The sequence below is a fragment of the Podarcis muralis genome, chromosome 5, assembly GCF_964188315.1.
Source record: "Podarcis muralis chromosome 5, rPodMur119.hap1.1, whole genome shotgun sequence".
NCBI lineage: Eukaryota > Metazoa > Chordata > Lepidosauria > Squamata > Lacertidae > Podarcis > Podarcis muralis.
In genome coordinates, this window is record NC_135659.1 from 37,311,405 (window position 1) to 37,330,352 (window position 18,948).

General features: G+C 43.0%; 1 protein-coding gene across 5 annotated transcripts in view; it reads left to right on the forward strand.

Moving 5' to 3' along the window:
* Positions 1–1,575: 1,575 nt before the first annotated feature.
* The window catches only part of ERICH3 (glutamate rich 3), a 68,056-nt gene continuing 50,683 nt past the window's right edge, over positions 1,576–18,948 (forward strand). For 2 of the 5 annotated variants that reach the window (XM_077928574.1, XM_077928576.1), the window contains exons 1-3: positions 1,576–3,496; positions 11,088–11,181; positions 16,232–16,357. In XM_077928574.1, the coding sequence (XP_077784700.1) occupies positions 3,477–3,496; positions 11,088–11,181; positions 16,232–16,357 (240 nt within the window). In that variant the 5' untranslated portion in view covers positions 1,576–3,476. Of the gene's footprint in view, positions 3,497–9,922; positions 10,171–11,087; positions 11,182–16,231; positions 16,358–18,948 lie in introns of those variants that run through there. The other 3 variants (XM_077928575.1, XM_077928577.1, XM_077928578.1) reach the window with 3 other exon arrangements.

Below are 18,948 nucleotides of genomic sequence, written 5' to 3' on the forward strand. Positions count from 1 at the left end.
GGCCTAGCAGTGATGTTCCACTATTTCCTGTCGATGAAGTTTTCAGTGGTGTTGAAAGTGACCATGAAGAGAGCTGCTTGACTTCCCACCAGAAGGGGTCGTGCTACTCCTGTTCCTAACACATTTCTTAACTGCAGCGATGAGATGCGTTACACTTTATACCAGTGAAGGAATGGGGAGATATTCCTCAAGGCATTTGCCAAAACACAATTTCACACTTTCTACCTGGGAGACGCATGGGATATTACCTCAAGAAAGGTGGAAATGGGAGACCTTCCCTTCCCTTCAATAAGTTATTAGCACTTCTGTTTCAACATGTTTCCTTTTACCAGGGCTGCAGTAATAATAATACAAAATCCCTGCTTTGCAAAGAATGGGAGAGCTAACCTTTGAAATGCTGGTGGGTTCCTCGGAACTATGTGAAGGCAATAAGCTTATGCCAATGTTTTAAATGTTTTAGGAAAGTGTACCTCAGGCATGGGGCAGGGACCCCACAGTGGAGTCCCATCCTTCCTGACCGCTGGCTGTGCTAGTTAGGGCTGATGGGAAGTTAACTTCTTACTTTGATTTGCCTAAGACAAACAATACCCCCTTCACAAAAACTCCACACAGAGAGAAACAGCAATAAGCATGATTATCATAAGCCCTCAAAAGCCTTGAGAAGGAAGTACATCTTCACATGGTGCCAAAAGGGTGAGAATGTCAGCACCAGGCAAGCCTTGCTGGGAAGAGAATTCCATAGAGTGAGGCCACAACCAAAAAGGCCCCCTCCCTTGGCGTAATTCTTCAAACTTCTCTCAGACAGAGGACCTGCAGAGGAGCCTGGGATCACGAATGAAGGGTCCATGTATGTTCACTTGGTAAATTGTAGTTCCAAAACATCTGAAGGGACTTCTCTGCCATACACACAGCTAAGCATAACCCATCCCACTACTATGGGAATATTTATTTTGCTGACTACATGGCCTTTTGCCGTGAAATTAAGACAGGTTGCCAGAATCAAATTCTTAGATTCCAACTTAGTTTTGCTTAGCACTCAGTTCTGGGTGGCATGTTCTTGATTCCACAAAGATGGAAGTTTCTATAACATGTAAGCTTTGGGACCCTTGTGGACAGATATGAAGATAGGAGTGGAGCACTATGACATCTACTGCCTCGTCTTCCTTGAAATGAAGGTCCAGAGGTTCATATGGATTGAAAAAGGAATACAGAAAAAGCCATTCAAAGGAACAGACGAGAAGAGGACATTTTTGTTAGGAGTAGGAGATGCCAGCAAAACCCACTGGGTGGTATTTAATTGTCATGCTCAGAGCAGACATAAATGGATTTTAGACATGGCTAACTTAAGTCCATGGATTTCAATGGGTCTAATTGGTATATGACTTAGTTGGATACTACCCGTTGCTTTTTTAAAGTTTCCTTCCCACTGTTTTTAAGCTAGAACAGACATTATAGTTACTATTAATAGGGACATCAAGGCTGTGTTCTTTCTCAATACATTTTTTTAAGCCTTCAAAGCCTGTGGCCATCACTACATCTTATGGCAGTAAAAACCTTAATAAGTTGTCTCAATAATTTCTTGAAACATGTTCAAGCCCAAGAGATTTGGGAGACACTTTCTGCACCTTTTGTAGCTCTCTGACAAGTATTTTTGATAAGAGGCAACTAGAATCATACACTGAAATATATATTATTCTTGATTCGCCCCCCCCCCCCCCAATTCAGAGTAAAATATGCATACTTCTTAGTGGCACACCGGACGCCATTGCTTGTCCCTTTAATATGGGTCCCCACCTGTAACATTGCTTTAAGTGTGTGCAGTTGTCTACCACTATGTCACTTTCCTTATCCTTACCCTCCTTCCAAAGCGCATTCAATGCAAGTGTCTTCCCTCAGAGAATCATGGGAACTGTAGTTTCACTTGCTCAGAGCTACAGTTTCCAGTACCCTTAACAAACTACAGTTCCCAAAGTTCTTTGGGTGAAGTGACTAAATGTACTTTAAATGGGTTTTTTTTTTTGGGGGGGGGGGTCTTCCCCTTTTTACAATCTGCCTATTGCAGATTGTAAGCACCTTGGAGTCAGGGTTCTGCCCAGGTAACTCTTGTTAGGTTTACATCCGTGCTGATGGCATCCCAGACCCTCCAAGCGTACCTGTTTTCCAGGGACATCCCTGATCTAAAGAAGCCACCCTGGTCTCTGACCGGGGTGGCTGGTTTTCCTTAGGATGTCCCTATTTTCATTGGAGAAATGTTGGAGGGTATGGAGTTATCCAACCTTCAAGCCACCTGGAGGCAATCCTGTATAGGGAAGTGGGTTTTTTTTAAATGTTTAATTATGTTTTTATATATGTTGGAAGCTGCCCAGAGTGCTGGGGCAACCCAGTTAAGATGTGTGGGGTATAAATAATAAAATTATCATTATGGAATGGGAGGTCCCTATTTTCATCGGAGAAATGTTGGAGGGTATGGCATCCTGCCGTGACGGATCACTTGCTTTCTGCCTTTCCTCCTATTCCTGTATACGCCTCCTCTCCTCTACACAGCATTGACTAGGTGGCGATTTCAGGAAGAGCCCAACAACTGCTGCAAATGCTTCAGATCCTCGCCTAACAGGGGCAGCTGCACGGGAGCGCAGTGGAATCAAACCAAGCAGTTCCCCTACGACGTAGGTGAACAAGCATTGTGGGTGGTCTGGCCAGGGCATGCCAGCTTCCGAACCTTTAAAATGAGGTCGTGCTGTTATCTCCGTTGGTAGAGCGTGTGAGACTCTCAATCTCACGGTCGTGGGTTCGAGCCCCACATGATCGGGCAAAAGATTCCTGCATCGCAGGGGGTTGGACTAGAATCTAGATGACCCTCGTGGTCCCTTCCAACTCTATCATTCTATGTTCTTAAAACGGGACTGGATCATAAATTAGCCTCCATGTCTGAATGAATCACTGCTCTAAGCACTTTGCAAACTCTGTGTTCTGTGTATGAGATGGGGAGATATATATATATATATTCCGAGGTCCCTGTCTGCAGATCAGACCAGAAGCTCCACCGACGGTGTGTTGTGTGTGTGTATTTGTATTTGTGTGTGTCGGGTTACAGGCGCCTGGGGAACCTGCTTGCAACACAGCGCAAGTGGCAGCGCCGTTCCTCCTATCAGCTGAGAGAGCCTTCCCAGTTCTCCCAATACATTGGGCTAAAGGAGGTTTTTCTCCCCCCCCCCCTTTTCTTTCGGTCTGTGCGCCCGCCTCCTCGAAAGCATCACCACGTGGCCCTCCCTTAGCAACGGGAAGAGATGTTTTGGCACAGTCAGCTGGGGGCCAGGTTAGGATCCCCGAGGGGAATCCACAGGGTCGCGGGCATCTGGAAGAGGCGAGGAGGATCAGCAGTCAGTTTCTGAGGCGACTGCTGTCTTTTAAAAGCGCACGGCCTTTAAGCATCAGGTTTTTTGTTTTGCTTTTGTTTAAAAAGCCATTCTGCAAAAATGAACCATCCTCACCCTGGGTAAGTGAGAAGGTTCCAGATCTTCAGGGGGAGGGTGGGGGGGATGGGATAAAATGGGATGGGGCAGACAGCAGCTGTATATATATATTGTGTGTGTCTTAAAAACCTACCTATTCACCAGTTTGGGGGGGCTATTTGGTATTGTTTCAGGGTTCATCTCCTGTTTGAAAATTACATATATGTGCCTTTTCTCCCCCATTACCAAAATGTCATTTTCTTTTCAAAATGAAAGAGAGGCTTTTATGTATAATGATGACATGCGTCACTCTCGCCGCCAGAGTTGCAAGCGTCAGGTGCTAAACCTCAATTAATGGAGCAGAAAGATATGTTTAGTGCGAAGTTTGTTAGACAGCAGAGGAATACGAACAGGGAAGTGCCACAGCTGAACTCATTCATATTCTCCAAGAGCGATGTGGTGGCAAGGAGCATGGAGGGGTAATTTAACATTAAAAACCCGTATCCAAACTAAAGTTATTGTTATCTTCCTCCTTTTGGGTTACCTGTCTAAATACAGATTTGGCAGCTCTTGCTATTCAACCAGAGAAGTCTTTTATGCAACTTAAATGTAGTAAAACTGATATTTTAAAGCAACTGTGATAAGTTGCTTTCTTCTAATGAGCCATCAGAAATAAAGGCTGGGAGGCAAAGTATCTCTGAGCTTGTCTTGCATTTAATTTAAGGTTTTCTTTTCCCTTTCCCTTGTATCTATCACCTTTTCAAAGAAGAAGAAGAAAATGGAGGGCATCCAAATTTAAATCATTACAAGTTTCTTGCATTAGAGATACAACAATAACTTTGACTTTCAATTCCTGTTGTCAACACTGGCTGGTTTTTTTTGTTTTGTTTTCTAATTAATTATTTGAGAATTATGAAATCAACTGTAAGGAAAGCAACAGTAATAAATTCACAGCTGATCATACATTGCTTAACTTGCTAAAACATCCAGCTTTTTATTGGGTAATATTCACACTTGTTTTGAACTTGGACAGATGATTATTTTTAAGTGAACTTTGAGTGTTTTAAACACATGAGCTATAGTGAAGATAACCCCTGAAGCTGTGTGTATAGATTAATTGAATGAAGACAAATCCATATATTTTGTTTTTGGCAAAAAATTATCCATGCTAAGCCATGCCAACTGAAATGCTGTATCTGGCGTCGTTCTAGGAGGACTATTACACAAATCTGATCCATGGAGTGCTCCGATGTTCAATTAATGATGGACCTATTATGAATTAAGGGATCCAGATTAAGTTAGTTGCGCTTGGTTCTTATTAAAACCAATAGTATTTACATAATGATTAACTTACTCCGTTGATTTCAATGTGACTTAAATTTAACTGTGGCTTCAATCCTATACCCACTTACCTGATAAGTCCCATTGAACTCAGTGGGTGATATCCAGGACATAGCAAAAATATGCAATGCAGCTTTACATAGTGATCATAAATAGAATGTTCAGGGAGAGGAACAGGAAACTAGGCTAATCTTCTATGATTTTCTACAAAGCCTCTCCACATAGTTTAGGCATACCTTTTTGACAAGGTAGTAGTGACAACTAGAAGCCACAGTGGACAAAATTGTCCTCCTGTGTAACTCTGAAAGCTGCTATAGACCTATCAGGGTATATACTGGGGGTGAGGAACATATGGTCTTGCAGATGTTGCTGGAACTCCCATCATCTCTGACTGTTGGCCATGCCATCGTATCTGTGGCTGTTGGGTACTGAGGCTCAATATTGCAGAGGGCGCTGCATGAGATGACTCCTTGGGTCCCTTCCAACTCTGCAGTTCGAAGATTCAAACATTGGGAGGGCAGCAGGTTCCCCACCTGTGGCCAATGCTGGATCACTGGCCTTCAGCTCCAGCCCTACGTTTCTCCAACGCTACCTATCAATACTGCTGCCTCCTGTGATCCTTGGCCATATGAAGGTGTTTGTGTCAGAGACCCATCTTCACCTTGGTTCTTCAATCCTTCAACTCTATCTCTTGACCATTCCCAATCATTGTTTTATTAGCCCACTTGCTACTCAATCACCTAAGCCTCTTTCTCTTCCTACAAGGCTCTCCAGACCTCAGCATCAACATTTATTCAGCACCCATCTCTTATTAACCCCTTCTTGCCTGAGAGACCCTGGCCTGCCTTACCCTTTCCTCAAGCCTCCTCTCCTCCATCTATTCTGGGTTCCCTATCTTCTAGAACTTTTTTTTCAGTACTCATTCTGCCTTTGAAAAATAGTTCTGATTTTGGCTCCAGGTCCCATGTTGAGTTGATTTTTAATCCCAGCCAGACTGGCAGCTCCATTTTATCACAGAAGGCACATTGCAAACTTCCTCAGAGTTTTGCTTCTGGAAGTTAAATGTTTAGAAACATTCCATACTATATGTCTTTTCTCAGCCAATCAGTGCCAGAGGCTTTACAGCCATCAACACAATGCAACGTCTATTTAAATTATTTACAACTCACTTTTCATTGTTCACGGGATGCGGGTGGCGCTGTGGGTTAAACCACAGAGCCTAGGACTTGCCGATCAGAAGGTCGGCGGTTCAAATCCCCACAATGGGGTGAGCTCCCGTTCCTCGGCCTCTGCTCCTGCCAACCTAGCAGTTTGAAAGCACGTCAAAGTGAAAGCAGATAAATAGGTACCGCTTCAGCGGGAAGGTAAACAGCGTTTCCGTGCGCTGCTCTGGTTCGCCATAAGTGGTTTAGTCATGCTGGCCACATGACCCAGAAGCTGTACGCCGGCTCCCTCGGCCAATAAAGCGAGATGAGTGCCGTAACCCCAGAGTTGGTCACGACTGGACCTAATGGTCAGGGGTCCCTTTACCTTTACCTTTTCATTGTTCACACAATCCTAGCGTGAGGAAAAACTTTAAAATACACTAAAACAACATTTCCTTTAAATAGAACTCAATGTAAAACCAAACACCATAATTTAATAGTGATTATTGGAACTTGTGAAATATATATAACTTTGCAAAGTCAACCAAATCTTTGTTCCACTTCCTATGCCTTTGCATCATGCATCATGCTCCATGCCTTACTGTGAGGCTGGATCTAGACACATTAAAAAAAAAAAAGCATTTAAGGGAAACACGTTGTAAACCTCAAAGAGGGAAATAACGTTGGCGAAAGACAGAACTCGACAGCACCACCTGGTGTCACAGTGTTATAACGCATATAAAATGCTTTCCCTTTACTAATGTAGCTGAGTCCTAACATTCACCTGCCATTTGACCAGTTAAAGCCTGGGTAAATTCTTCCATAATTTCTCCTGGCAGCATGTGTACTGTGACCATTTTCAGATTCAGATATGGCTCTTAAAGGAACAAAAGCAAACATTCAAAAATTAACTAAGAACTCAAGAGTGATTGGTCAACTAGCCTTGACATGAGACTTCATGTATCTGAATGGGTTGTATATAATATGCTGGGACTTCCATATTACATGAAACATCCAGTTTCCTGTTAAATGAAGGCTCTGTACACAACACCAGCTTAAATGCAGCTACGTTGCTCTTTTCTCAATTCAGATCAAAGCAGGTTTTTGGGAAACTGAGTATTTCATAAGAAACAACAGGATATATACAAGATAGATATGGATTGTGACTGATGTTGAGTGTACACCACTTTCCAGTGGGAGTGTGCTGGATGCACAGTAAACAGGAATGTGTGTACACTATTATATATTTACCCAGGAGTAAGACCCATTTACCTTAATGGAGTTTATTTCTGAACAGACGTATGTAGAATAATGCTGCTATTCTGTTTGCAAAGGTGTCAGTTTTCTTTATCACAACTGGAAATAAAGCCACATTGGTCACTGTATTAAAGCTATTAAACCTGGGAAAATATCTTGGTTGCGGTTGGGTCTCATTTCAGCTTAAGTGTAGAATTGGCAATAAAGTGCAATTGTAAACTATAAGGCAGAGATTGTAACTCTCTGTAACTGGCTCTACCGATCAATAACTAGGATCTTTCCAGATTGTTTCTTTGGTGTACCATTGCTAACTTAATTGCACCATGAACAATTAACCGTGAAGATTTGTTTTCTAAAAAATAATGTTAGAGACTTACGGAGTCTTGTGTTCAAATCTACTTTCAAATCAATAAAAAGAGTCACAAAAATTTGCTCTGAAAGGCAACGCTGTTTACAGTACCGTGACAGTAATAAAGGGCAGATAATGTATTTGGATCTTGCATCATAACCTGCCAAGGGGGCAGGTCTTTGGTTTGATAAAGCTGTAAGGGTTACGGTTCTGTGTTTCTGCATGATTAGGCCTTGATGGCTGGTGGCCTCATCATGCCCCTTTCTGACTGGAGTTGTGTGCTGGTTGGAGCTGTGCATTGCACACCCTAACAGGAGGCAGTGAGTTTAAGCAGAGGAATGGTTGGGACAAGTAAGGCTCAGGGCTTGCAGGACCTACGACTGTGTTTGGGGAACAAGCCCTTCAGGAACGAACGAGTGACTGGGGGAATTATTCCAGTGCTAGGAGAAGCTCTTCTCACTGCTGCCTGTGGTTGTACACTTCATGTTTCCACCCTCTTCTATCACCACCCCAGTGAAGATGCTTTATTCTCTTTTGTCTCAGGTATGGTTAGTAAGCTTGCGGTAAACAAACAGTGCTTTATGCATTGCCAGGAACAGGTAACATAAGAAGAATGTTGTTCGCTTGTGGTCTTTCCAGTGTTGAAAACACAATATGTGTACTATGGTTTGCTGTTAACACTTGGAAACAGAAACCTGGTCTAGGCTTTCAGTACATAGTGTGTGCGCACGCATGCATTGTTTGTTTGAATGAAAGGCATACATTTCTTTAACAGGGTGGAAACCATGCCCACACGTAACCAGTGATGTCATACTAAATTTTATCGTATTGGACCTGCTGGGTGGGAAAGGAGCCCATTTCTTTCTCGTGAACGACAGACTCTCATGAGATGTGCTTCAAAAGCAAAAGGCTGGGGTCTGAGTCTGCCTAGAAGCTAGATCATCAAAGCTGGAAGTCTTTCTCTGTGATCCAAAACACCTGTGGAATCAGGGTTTGGGGGACTGGCCTGGCTTGGTTGGATATAGAAGTGTCTCTTTGTATGGTTAAGTCCCTGATGTATGTCCCTGTGCATATTTACCAGTGAGGGGAAAGGGGAGGCACGTGATGATGCATGGGGATGAGAAAGAATGGGGACCAGTAATGGGCTTCTACTAGCACATGATGCTCAGATGCTAAACAGTGTTTTTAGCAGCAAATAGAAGTACAGTGGTACCTCAGGTTACATACGCTTCAGGTTACATAGGCTTCAGGTTACAGACTCCACTAACCCAGAAATAGTGCTTCAGGTTAAGAACTTTGCTTCAGGATAAGAACAGAAATCGTGCTCCGGTGGTGCGGCAGCAGCAGGAGGCCCCATTAGCTAAAGTGGTGCTTCAGGTTAAGAACAGTTTCAGGTTAAGTACGGACCTCTGGAACGAATTAAGTACTTAACCCGAGGTACCACTGTAAAGCCAAATATTGTAAGAAGACCAACAAATTACATATCTTCCAACTAGACACACATGATTTCCTTAATCGAAAGAAAATCAGGGTTTCACTGGATCTGAATCTGCCCCATTCTTGCCCGTGGGGAGTAATGCTGCCTCCTTACAATCATACGCTGTGAATGCTAAGCATTCACTTATACTGTAGCAGACAGACTGGCCAGCGTTGAGTTATCTGATCCAGAGAGTAGCCCAGGGAACTTCATGGAGAACTCCAGGTTGAACCCAAACTGTCCAGGTCATGATCTATGGCAAGTGTGGGGAATGTTGGTCATTGGCGATGCTTGATGGGGCTGATGAGAGTTGCAGTTCTGCAATATCTGGAAGGCCAAAGATTACCCACCCTTGATCTACGGGTATTCATGAGCAGGTGCATGGCAAAAGGTCAGAAGTGAGGACTCCCATAGCTAGCTAACATCTCTCTTGAGATTAGTAATAATAATTGCTCATCAGAGAAAAAGAGCTTGACATTTATTCTATTGAGCACTGCAGCCTTAAACCTGGCTTTTGAACAAAGTGCTCTTTGAGCCTATAATGAATCTGGACGTTTTGCTGAAATGAGACTATCCACAACCGAAATGTAACACAGTAGTTCAGCAGCTAGCGTTGCTCTATCCCTGTGATATCTGTGATATTTGAGATATCTGTGTTTTAACTTGTATCTGGCCTGTGAAATACTGAGAAGGAAGTAAATGAAAGAATATTGGGGTAGGTTTATTCCCCCCTACACCTCTATTCATGCAGCACACTAGTGCCAGGAGACATTATAAATCAATGCGTGGCATAATTGCTGTAATCTGGCAGTTTCAGATGCAAATGCAACTACTGCGATAAGGAAAGTAACATAAAACAGTTGCTATAGCGCCAGTGTTTAATCACCAGGCATAACACGTCAAACTAAATTGTCTGCTTAAAGTTCAATTTATCTGGTGTAGGCTGTGGGATCATTGTGAAACCAAAAATAAACTTCCTGTTAGTCTTTGGCTTTTGTTGATGTTCTTTTCTGAAGAGAATATTTTTATGCCACCCTTTCTTCTCACCAAGAGACCTTTTGTTTACCATCACACAACATCCTGATAGCATATCCACCTGCTAAAAGCCACAGGGTTAACACACAACAAGAGAACTGAGGGAAAAGAAAGGTGAGCTAATAATAATTGTATTCGCCATTTCATTTAAGCTGAGATGGCATATGTTTCCTTGGCTTGCTTGGCATTTAAAAGAGGGGTTAAAGGTAAAGGTAAAGGGACCCCTGACCATTAGGTCCAGTCGTGACCGACTCTGGGGTTGTGGTGCTCATCTCGCTTTATTGGCCGAGGGAGCCGGCGTACAGTTTCTGGGTCATGTGGCCAGCATGACTAAGCCGCTTCTGGCAGACCAGAGCAGCGCACAGAAACGCCGTTTACCTTCCTGTCAGAGCGGTACCTATTTATCTACTTGCACTTTGATGTGCTTTTGAACTGCTAGGTTGGCAGGAGCAGGGACCGAGCAAGGGAAGCTCACCCCGTTGCGGGGATTCGAACCGCCGACCTTCTGATCGGCAAGTCCTAGACTCTGTGGTTTAACCCATGGCGCCACCCGCATCCCACAAAAGAGGGGTTACTTAGGCTTATTCCCACTATGCCTTTATCTCAGGAGGTGCGCAAAGAATCTAAACCAGATGCACCTCTTTAAATGCTCATGTGTAGATATCACCCTTGTTGGGCCAGGGCAGGTCTTTAAGGGCACACATCATAGCTCTGTGAGCACCTTAATTAAACACACCAGCTGTGGGAAGTGCTGGTGTAACTGCAGCAGATACAACTTCCAGCCTTCCTCAACCTGTACTGGCTGGATCTGATGGGAGTTGTACTCCAAAACATCTGGAGGGCACCAGGGTGGGGAAGTTGGCATAGAACCTTTCTTAGCCCTGAAAAAAGTTACCTAGGTAACTATGTGGGTTGTTTTGCCACGGTGTTGTGTATATATATGTGTGTGTGTGTTCCTTGCATTTTAAGGTAAACAGTTCTCTGGGTTGTTGTTTTTTACGACTGTTTACAAGTGACTATTTTGGTTTCAGATTACTTGCAAATTACAACAGTCTAACAGACAAGCACCTGGCAGGCTACTTCAGCAACACCCGGATTAGACGTCACCTGCGGAGATCAGGGCTGGTAAGTATGCAGATATTTCTTGTCAGTTTCCCTGCGTTGAGCCCTGGAGTGAGGAACCCGAGGCCCTTCACTTATTGTTGAACTACAACTCCCATCGTCCATGACCATTGGCAACGCCACTGGGACTGATGGGAGTTGAAGTTTCTCATTCCCAAATTAAACACATCTGTTTATTGAAATGCATGTTATCCAACCCTTCCTTTTAGGATCTCAGGATGGCATGCATGATTCTCCCTTACCCTTTATCTTGGTGACAACCCTGAGAAATTGGTTTGGCTGAGAGAAAGTGAGTGGCCCGCGATCACCCAGGGAGCCAGCTGAGTGGGAATTTGATCCACATACAGTGGCTAAGTGGTGACACTTTTACCATTCTATTTCATACCCTAGCCTCTTGCCCTTGCCGCCACCCAAGAAAAAGCATTTGGGCATACAGTGGTACCTTGGTTTATGAACTTAATCCGTTCCGGAAGTCCATTCTTAAACCAAAGCATTCTTAAACCAAGGCGTGCTTTCCCATAGCAGCGGGGGACTCAATTTACAAATGGAACACACTCTCAACAGGAAGTGAAACATTCTTATTCCAAGGCAAAGTTCACAAACCAAAACACCTACTTCTGGGTTTGCAGTGCTCCTAATCCAAGTTGTTCATAAACTAAGCTGTTCGTTAATGAAGGTACCACTGTATTTCATATCCTACTAAGCCTGGGTGCCGTGGCATTCCTAATAATGTATGGCAGCACACCTGTTATTACTTTGACCACACCTGTCACAAATCATTGTGACAGCATCCAGAACTGACCAATTAATGTGGCAGCATTACATGGCATGCAGTTTGCACAAAGGCTGCACACTTCCTCGGGAGCATCCAATTGAATTTTGTGGGACTTACTTCTGAGTAAACGTTTGTAGGATTGAGCTGAATGGACCCTCTCACAGGTGATGTGGAAGGGGTGTCTTCTATCCCAGGGTTGTCATTATTGGCCATTTGACCTGTCACTCACATTTACAGTGACTTGAGTCCACTGTACAGAAGTGGAAATCAAGCAGCCCAGGTGAGATTGGACCAGGTGGGCAGCCACCATTTGGAATCATTTTGTGCAAGGTTAATTTTTATGGATCAAAAACAAGTTGCTTCTGACTTTGCTGAAGTGCTGGAAAACAGAAGACGTTTCATTTTATTTACATCAGTGGGATATTCTAATTCTGATCTGAAGGGTTGCTTGTGCCGGACTTCACCTATTGATAGAGCAGTAGGTGAGAGTGACACGAAATAATGGCTCCCATGGTGGGTGGAATGTTCCATTTGTGGTTCCTTAACTGCCTTTTCCTCACTGAACAACCCACATTGCCTGGAAACCGCATCTATACTATACATTGAAAGCCACATCATACCAATTTAAATGGTTGTGGCTTCCCCCAAAGGATTCAGGGAACTGTAGTTTGTTAAGGGTGCTGAGGGGATACCCCTATTCCGCTCATAGAGCTACAGGGTTCAGAGTTTCCTAGCAAGTGGAGTTGATTGTTAAACGACTCAGGGAAATGTAGATTTCTGAGGAGAATAGGGGTATCCCAATAACTCTTAGCTTCCTTTACAAACCATAGTTCCCAGTTTCTTTAGGGAGAGCCATGCCTGTTTAATGTGGTATATTACTGTTTAAATATATAGTGCAGATGAGGTCTGACTGTAGGCAATTGCCTGATTTGCACCTAATATTTTTAAAACACAGAGAAACACAGTGGCAAATGATCTCTTTTGTGAGGAATGGGTGTGTGTGAATTAAACCTGAAAAACAAGGAGATGCAAAATTGAGAAACTGCTTGCAGCAGCTAGTTGTTATGTAACATCCACCATGAAGGGCTAAAAAGAATAATGACTGCTACAAAATCAGGCATCATGAAAATAAAGTAGAATTGCTGAGATAAAATGCAGTGAATACTGGGAGGGTGGATGAATTGAAATTGAAACGGTGTACTTTTAGGCTATGGTTTTCTTGAATAATAGAAGAACTGAAACTTGGTCACCAGTTAATGAAAGTCTTGCCCCATTTGCTAGAAGCCCCCACTCTCTTTAAATATCTAATGTTATATATGAGTAAGGCAGTAATAGGTCAATCTGGCATGCTGGTGCTTTTAAACTGTCTTGCTCTTATGACTTAACACTGCAATTAATGGAAGAGTTCTGTGCCCCCCCCCCTTTAATGTAGTGTTGTTCGAAATATTCATACCTCTTCCTTCTGGTTCTAAATATAAGTGACAATATGAATCCTTATTAACAAAAATCTGAAACTTAAGGTTAAATGAGATCAGAATTGTAGTTACAGATATTTAATGTGACCATGCCTTCTGGCAATGCAACATTCACAAAAGTTAAAGTTTCCGCAAACACTTTTGCACCTGCCCACTATATACTACAGACCTCTCCTGCTTTCATTCTTTGTGAACATTTTCCAGTATTAACATATCCTGTAAAAATAATCCTTCTAATTTTATTTACTTCCTCCCTTCCTCTTTTCTCAAAGAAAGCCTAACAACGCAATGGGGAACATAACTCCATCTAAGCATACATTTATATGCATGTTAACTCGAACTAAGTCCCGCTGATCTGAACAGCATTTGCCCTTCAGTAGTGTGCATGGGATTGCAGCCTGATTTACAGTACAAGCCTAAGCATGTCTACTCAGAAGTAAGCCCTACAGTCATACCTCTTCTTGCCAACGCTTCATGTTGCGTTTTTTTCGGGTTAAGAACGCGGCAAACCCAGAAGTGTTTACTTCCGGGTTTGGCTGCGTGTGCACACGCAGAAATGTTCTGCACAGTTCATGCATGCGCAGAAGCGCTTTATCACACTTCACACATGCGCAGAAGTGCCGCTATGGTTATGGACTTTTCAGGGTGTGAATGGCACCCTGGAACAGATCGTGTCCACAACCAGAGGTACCACTGTATTAACGTCAGTGGGACTTGCTCTGAGGTAACCAGGTATAGGACCACAGCCTTAATAGGGTATTTTCCAGTGTAACCATTCAGACGAAACTATCATATTTTTAGTTTGATGTTTTATCGTGATTTTACTACTCTGTTGGGAGCCGTCCAGAGTGGCTAGGGCAACCCAGTCAGATGCGCAGCATACAAATAGTAAAATTATTATTATTTATTATTATTTGGCATAGAGATTGCAGAAAGGAAAGTGGATGTGTATATACCATATGTTTAAAACACATTTAAAACATAGGATTTCCCCAAAGAATCCTGGGAACAGTATTTTTTAAGGATGCTGGGAATTGTAGCTCTGTGAGGGTAAACTATTGCTCCTAGAATTCTTTGCGGGAAGTCATGTGCTTTAAATTAATGGTGTGTCATAGTTCATCCTCCTGGCCATCAGGGGGCAGTCTACAGCTTCCAGGTGGGAAAGGCAGTGTTCCGATGAATTGCTTTTGAGCTGTAGACTTTGTCCGTTCATGGAATACAGATAAATGAGAACCCATTGGGTAATCTTGGTAATGTGGAAGAGTGGACTCCTTGGTCACAAGGCATTTGAATAAAAGCTATTTAGAGGAGAATCATGCCACCTAATGAGGCACTTAGCATTTTCAAGTGACATTTGAAGCAAAATAAGACCGTTCCGTGCTCAAGACGTCTAACACTGGGAATGACTGATGAAGAAGTATTAATGGAAACTGGAGCTTTGTTCCATCTTAATAAACATGACTTACTATCAGTAATACAGCAGCAACCCATTTTAATGCTACTGGAGACCTTTTGGTGACATAGATGGATTAGGTCTGCATATACTTGCTATCTTGGCATAGGGCTTGGGCTTCTGAGTGTAGTTGCATCAAGTCATTCCTACCCACAAATGGCACTGAAGAGTAAGCCTGCTTTTAAGCTGTTTCTTCCCGTGCTTCTGTTACATAGCTTTTCAGGCGTTATTTGTTCTTAAGTCGTTCAATGAACCCAGTACATTAGTGCTTGCTTCCAGGGAATTGGAAGACTGCTCTTAAAAGCTTAAAAATGAAAGAAGAGTCTTATAAAGAGGATGCCGAAATGGACTTTCAGGCTGGGGTCCTACATGTCTCTGTGCTACATTGGATACTTTACAAGGTCTCCTACCTCATTCAACCACATAGCACAAATTGGCATAGCATGTATGGAGTGAAGGCACATTGTTGTGTTCTGGCCTTAGAGCCTGGCTACATATTACACTCACAACATGAGAACAACCACACAGTGTGGGAACGTCCTCTGCTGACCATTTTGAAGGCTTCCTGATCAACAGGCAGAGAAAGGTGGGAGGGATAGGAATTGCACGAACACAGAGTGGACACGATAGCTGCTGGCTTATCCTGTGCTCCAGGGATGGTCAACATGATGCCCTGAGAATGCTGTTGGCCTACAACTCCTATAATCCCTCACCATTGCCCATATTGACTAGGGCTGATGGGAACTGTAGTCCAACAACATCTGGAGAACACCACATTGGCTATTATCTGACTTCCTCTCTTCTTAATGGAATATTTTCTCCAGGAGTTAAGAAGGAGTAGGAGAACAGGACATTAGCCACTAAAGAGATTGATAATAAGTAAAGAACAACAAGAGACAGGGTAGACAACCAGTGGATCTTCCTTTACTGTGTTGTGATTTAAAAAAAAAAAATCTCTAGTTTCCTCTGCCAAATTTTTAGTAGGCAGAGTTCTTACCCTATTTCTGTGTGACTGTGATATGTTTTCACTGTTTTTAATTCTGAATTTTATAATGTAACCTGCTTGGGACCACCTGCTGGTGAAGGATGGAAAATAAATTAAATCCTCACCACCATCATCATATAATAGTAATAAGCCATCTCAAGGGGGGAGCATTCTGCTAGGTTTTTAGCAGAGCTTTCACTGACAATGAAAGGAAATGAGGAAGGCTTGGTTCATATTGATCTCCTTGGGTACGTTGGACCTCAAGACATACTAGATTGTGGCTAATACACACATATTTGGAAAAGTTGCCTGAATCTTGCATCTTCTACCACCCTCTGTACTTATATTTTACTTTTTATTGGCAGATCTCAAGAAGTGGAAGAATAATATCAGAGAAGGAATATCAGCTAAATGCTATGAGGAAGGATCACCATAAGTATATACGGGAATGTTTGGCCCAGGCCATATTCCACAAGGTTCTTGACATGGAAGTAGGTTTACATTATGGCTACTTCTCCTAAAGGCTATTAAAAAGAAATATTCATAGTGTTATTCCAAAAGGATTACTGAGACAACTTCCTGGTGTGGCAATAGCATGCAAATGTAACCTTTGGTAGGGAACATGGTAGCTTGAGGAGTCTGCAACACTTTAGGACTTAGCGACCAGCAAATTCTGAACACCCATTTCTTATGACAGTAGAGCGATTAAGGAACATTTGAGAGTTATTATGGTTTAGTAATGATGAAATGTATGCAAGAACACAAGGTATATCCACCCTTTTACTCATTCTGATTCTGAACAAGTTTTGAAGAGTCTGTGAAATTCTGTTAAGAAGCAATCTGATTTTTTCTGACTCTCTAAACCATGCCTTCAAGGTTTTGCTATCAGTACATAAAGTCCTTAACAGATTGGGACCAGTTTGATTGAAGGATCATCTCATCCTACATGTGCCTATTTGACGGCTTCAGTTTGTGAAACATACACTGTTGCGCGTGCCACATAATGCTTGTACTGCATCTGTTTGGAGTAAACCATTTAGAGTCACAACCTTTGAACTCCCTGCCTACTGACATTAGGCAGGCATCCTTGCTATGTTGTTTCAGATTCCTGCTGAAAACTTGCTTTGTTTCAACAAGCCGACCTAGGTACATAATTTACCTTTGTCTTTAAATGTTGCTGATATCATCTAGGTATTATAATTCATATTGTTTTATTTCTATACAAAACACAAGTATAATACCAACAAGAATACTACCACCAATGATAATCACATCCCAGTGCAGAGTCAAGCTTTTACCTGGGTAGTTACTGGCAAATTGTTTTTATGTGTGCCCCGTAGATTTGCTTGTTTGCTTTTGTTTAATTGGTTTATACATTTTTTTTCTGAAATAAATGCACATGCAAGCAAGCTAAGCAGTGTGTTAGCGACTGTGAGGATAGAATCAGAGGACTAGATCTATTTATCTGGAGTAAATTCCAATAAAATGCCTGCATGAGCAGGTAAATTTTCCCTCCACTAATTTGCAAGTGGCCTGAGAAATATTAAATCATAGCAAAAACACATTCTCCAATAATTTCATATTGGCAGGGAAGAGGAAGTTAAGGGAGGAAGGAAAGATACACGAATAGCCTGCAGTTGGTCAGAACCAATAAAGTGGCGTGAGCATCTCAGAATGCAAGAGTTCCCTACAGCCACTGGGTTCCATGCAGTCATCTCCTGAGGGCAAGGCAGCAGGAGGTCATGTTCCACCTGTGTACTCAAGAACCTATTACAGCCCATCAGATACATGCTCACATCTACCAATACGAACATCCAAGGTCAAGGACAGCCAGCAATAACAAAGAGGGGCATGGATGTAAGGAGCGAGCCAGGGCAGGGAGGAGCAGACGCTATCTCATTCACACAGAAGGTGGAAATGTGGCTGCAGGTAGGCCCCATTCTGCCTTGGTTCTACCCATGGATTGTTCCTGCCTTCTGTTTTCCCTTTGTGATGCTGATGCCCTTCCATGGCTGATCCTGTGCAATGTTAAGGTGCACGAATCACTATGTATCTATATACCTATGATGCAGGAGCCGAACCCATAATGCAGGTTATTCTACCTGGACTTCAGGTCTTTTGAGTCCTCCTAAGATGCCAGCTTTCATGCTATGCTTCCTTTTGGCACGGCTGCTTTCTCTTGTGTAGAGCGTAAAGCAGCAGTTGAGACCAACTGCCTTGGAATCATGGAATTCTAAGGGAGGCCCCGTCGTCACATACAAACATGGAGATAATTTAGCAGTCGCCTACCGCCTTCCCTCCCCCCCCCTGGTCAGCCAAATAACAGCAGCAGAAACACCTTGCTCACCCAAGGACCTTTGAAGGGACCTTATGGATCATCCAACACAATGGTTTTGAACAGTTTGCCGGTGGAATTCACAAAGAGAGTTTTGCTGTGGACTTGCATTACCTTCTCTCCAACTCCCCTGCTTGTCAAGACTGGAATCCCCATCAGTGGAAGCAGGCTAAGAAAGGAATCGTTTTACTTGGTTTGGAGTACATTAGAAATTTCGCTGTTCCCTTCTCCCTGTTCCCTTTTCTGTGAGAGACCAAGCGTAGGAAAAGGCTCTGTGTGGCCAGGGATAGTTACGGGCAAGGCCTAGGACTGGAAGGGGAATATCAGTGGTCTCTAAACAAGGGGTGTGAAACGCAAAGGGTGGAACAGAGGTCTGATGAGAAGTTGTAGTTCAACAACACCGGGGGGTGGGGACTACATTAGCTGCCCCATTATGTGTAACAACACCCCAAAGGATGGAAAAATGCCATGGGCCTTGTCTGGGGAGTGGGAAGAGAAGCTCAGCAAAGAGAGAAGTGACAGTAGCAGAGGCATGATGTGCCTTGTGGTTTTGGGAAGATTTACCTAGGTGTAGCCCTGTTGGCCACAGTGGGGCTTAACTTCTGAATGGTTGTTACTTAAAATCATGTCAAAAATGGCTTCTAAAGAGCACAGGGTCTTTGATTCAGATCAGAACATCTACAGAGTTGTAGGGGTGTGTGTGTGTTAATCATTTGTTCCCAGTTTGGTTGGTCCTCCTATGCCTGT